The sequence below is a fragment of the Neolamprologus brichardi genome, chromosome 5 (genome assembly GCF_056152115.1).
Source record: "Neolamprologus brichardi isolate AB-2024 chromosome 5, ASM5615211v1, whole genome shotgun sequence".
Taxonomy (NCBI): Eukaryota; Metazoa; Chordata; class Actinopteri; order Cichliformes; family Cichlidae; genus Neolamprologus; species Neolamprologus brichardi.
The window spans coordinates 32,086,943-32,089,506 of record NC_142108.1 but is presented as its reverse complement, the minus strand read 5'-3'; the positions used below and the strand labels follow the sequence as shown (position 1 = coordinate 32,089,506).

At 41.3% G+C, this 2,564-nt stretch overlaps 1 protein-coding gene across 1 annotated transcript; it reads left to right on the top strand.

The window, feature by feature from the left end:
* Positions 1–286: 286 nt before the first annotated feature.
* On the top strand, positions 287–1,895 carry LOC148102833 (E3 ubiquitin-protein ligase TRIM35-like). The gene has a single exon (XM_087841382.1). The coding sequence runs from the start codon at positions 486–488 to the stop codon at positions 1,893–1,895; it is 1,410 nt and encodes a 469-aa protein (XP_087697508.1). The 5' UTR covers positions 287–485.
* The last annotated feature ends 669 nt before the right edge of the window (positions 1,896–2,564 follow it).

The following is a 2,564-nucleotide window of genomic DNA, read 5'->3' as shown; positions in this document are numbered from 1 at the left end:
CATCCTGTGACTTTGGTAGATAACTTTACCAAAAACATGCAAAGTGTTGCCATAATCTATACTGTTCTTTGAGCCTCTTACAAAATTAAATTAAAGTAATAAAGACAACCTGGTTTCATGCACCACCATTTATTTGACATTTCTACAACACCTCTCTCCACCCCATGTAGAAATGAATCACACACCCTTTTAAGTATGCATCTTCCTCATTCATTGCTCATACTGGTGTCAAAATACATTCACCGTGACACTTTCAGTTTCTGGATTATGTATTTAGATTCTTTGTTAGAAAAGAGAGGAAGTTCAACGACAGCAAGAAGGATACGGGGAACACTGAAATACAGGGAAAATCAGGATACTGACACTTCAACACGATGCTGCTGATTCCATGTTACAAACAGAAGTTTTACAGAAGGGAAAGTAAGTTTGAAGAAACTTCTTGAGTGGACGCCTCATTGTTTTCATTGTTGTCACTCAAGGACAAAATGGCTTCTCAGTCGGAAAATGATCTCTCCTGTCCCGTCTGCCACGACATCTATAGAGATCCTGTCATCCTGTCATGCAGCCACAGCTTCTGTCGATTCTGTTTGCAGACGTGGTGGAGCAAGAATCTAAAACACAACTGCCCACTTTGTAAGAAGATAAACCTGTCAAATGATCTGACCTGTAACTTGGTGTTAAAGAACCTGTGTGAGGCTTTCTTACTGCAGAGAGATAAAAAAGCTTCTGCAGTGTCTGAGCCTCTCTGCAGTCTGCACAATGAGAAGCTCAAACTTTTTTGTTTGGATCATCAGCAGCCGGTGTGTCTCGTCTGTCGAGATTCAAAAGCACACAAAGACCACAGATTCAGACCTATTGATGAAGCTGCCCAGGATCACAGAGAGGAGCGTCAGAAACACCTGAAGCCCTTACAAGATAAACTGAAGGTGTTTGAACAAGTCAAAGGAAACTTTGATCAAACAGCAAAACACATAAAGGTCCAGGCACAGCAGACAGAGAAGCAGATAAAGGAGGAGTTTAAAAAGCTTCAGCAGTTTCTCCAAAATGAAGAGAAGGCCAGGCTGGCTGCTCTGAGGCAGGAAGAAGAGCAGAAGTTAAGAAAAATGGAGAAGAAGATTAAGTCTCTGAGTAGAGAAATAAAAACTCTTTCAGAAACAATCAGAGCCACAGAGGAGCAACTGAGAGCTGAAGACGTCTCATTCCTCCACAACTACAGGGCTGCAGTCAACAGAGTCAAGCAGCGCCCCCTGCTGGATGCTCCACAGCTGGACTCAGGAGCTCTGATAGATGTGGCCAAACACCTGGGCAACCTGACCTACAACATCTGGAATAAGATGAAGGAGATGGTCTCCTACACTCCTGTGATTCTGGATCCAAACACAGCTCATCCACAACTCATCATGTCTGATGATCTGACCAATGTGACATTTGGAGGGAGACAGAAGGTTCCTGATAATCCAGAGAGGTTTGACAAATATAAAGTTGTTGTGGGCTCTGAGGGCTTCAACTCAGGGACTCACATTTGGGATGTTGAGGTTAGAGAAGAGGGAGTTTGGTCCGTTGGTGTTGTAAATGAGTCTTTTGAGAGAAAGGTAGAAACACGGTCAGGTTTCTGGCAATTATGTTTCGAGGATGAAGAGTACAGAGTAGCAACAGCAGGTACATATTATGTTTTGTCAGTAAAGAAGCTGCAGAGGGTCAGAGTTCAGCTGGAATATGACAGAGGGACGCTCTCATTCTATGATCTGGATGCCTACACACTCATACACACCTTCAAACACAATTTCACTGAGAAGTTGTTTCCTTATGTTGGTACTGAGAAGAAACAACCGAAGATATTACCAGTGATCTTGAAAGTGGACGAGCATATAACTCCTCTATCAACAGGTTTTTGATCTCATTTTGAAACCAGTAAAAAGTCCTAGCATAAATAGTTGCAAGATACTAAGAAAGAGCAAAAAAAAAGAATCCACACACATCCTCCTCATCCTGTACATATTTGTTTCCAGGCAGTTCTTGTTTCTTTAACAACATGAAGATACAGTTACATAAATATTCAGCTACGGTATTTGCTGCTGAGATTTTAACAATATAATATAAAATACACCCAACAAACTCACATACACAACTTTATCTGGGAATAAGAAAAAAACAGACATGGATACAAGCGTGAGGAGCGTCTACAGAACAGCAGGGGGCGCTCTTCGACCATTAGATGCAGCTGAATATAATAATGTAGGTGGTTCCACCTACATGTTTATGCCTAACAAGCACTGAGTTTTAAGCCTCCACAATTATTTTAAAAAGTGATTTTGCCAAACTGGGAAATTGAAAAAAAAAAATGTCAGTTTTATTAAACTGCTAAACTGTCTTCAATAATCTGTTGTTTGTAAAGACTTTTATTTTTGGCCTCTTCAGCTCAACTTCAGCTTATCGTTTTCCTTTCTAAGAAGACTGTCAGCTGTTCACTTGTGCTGGGCTCTGAGGGCTTTGACTCAGAGATTGTGATCTTGAAGTCAGAAATGATGAGGACTGAAACCTTGGCCTGGTGACGGGTCTTGTCT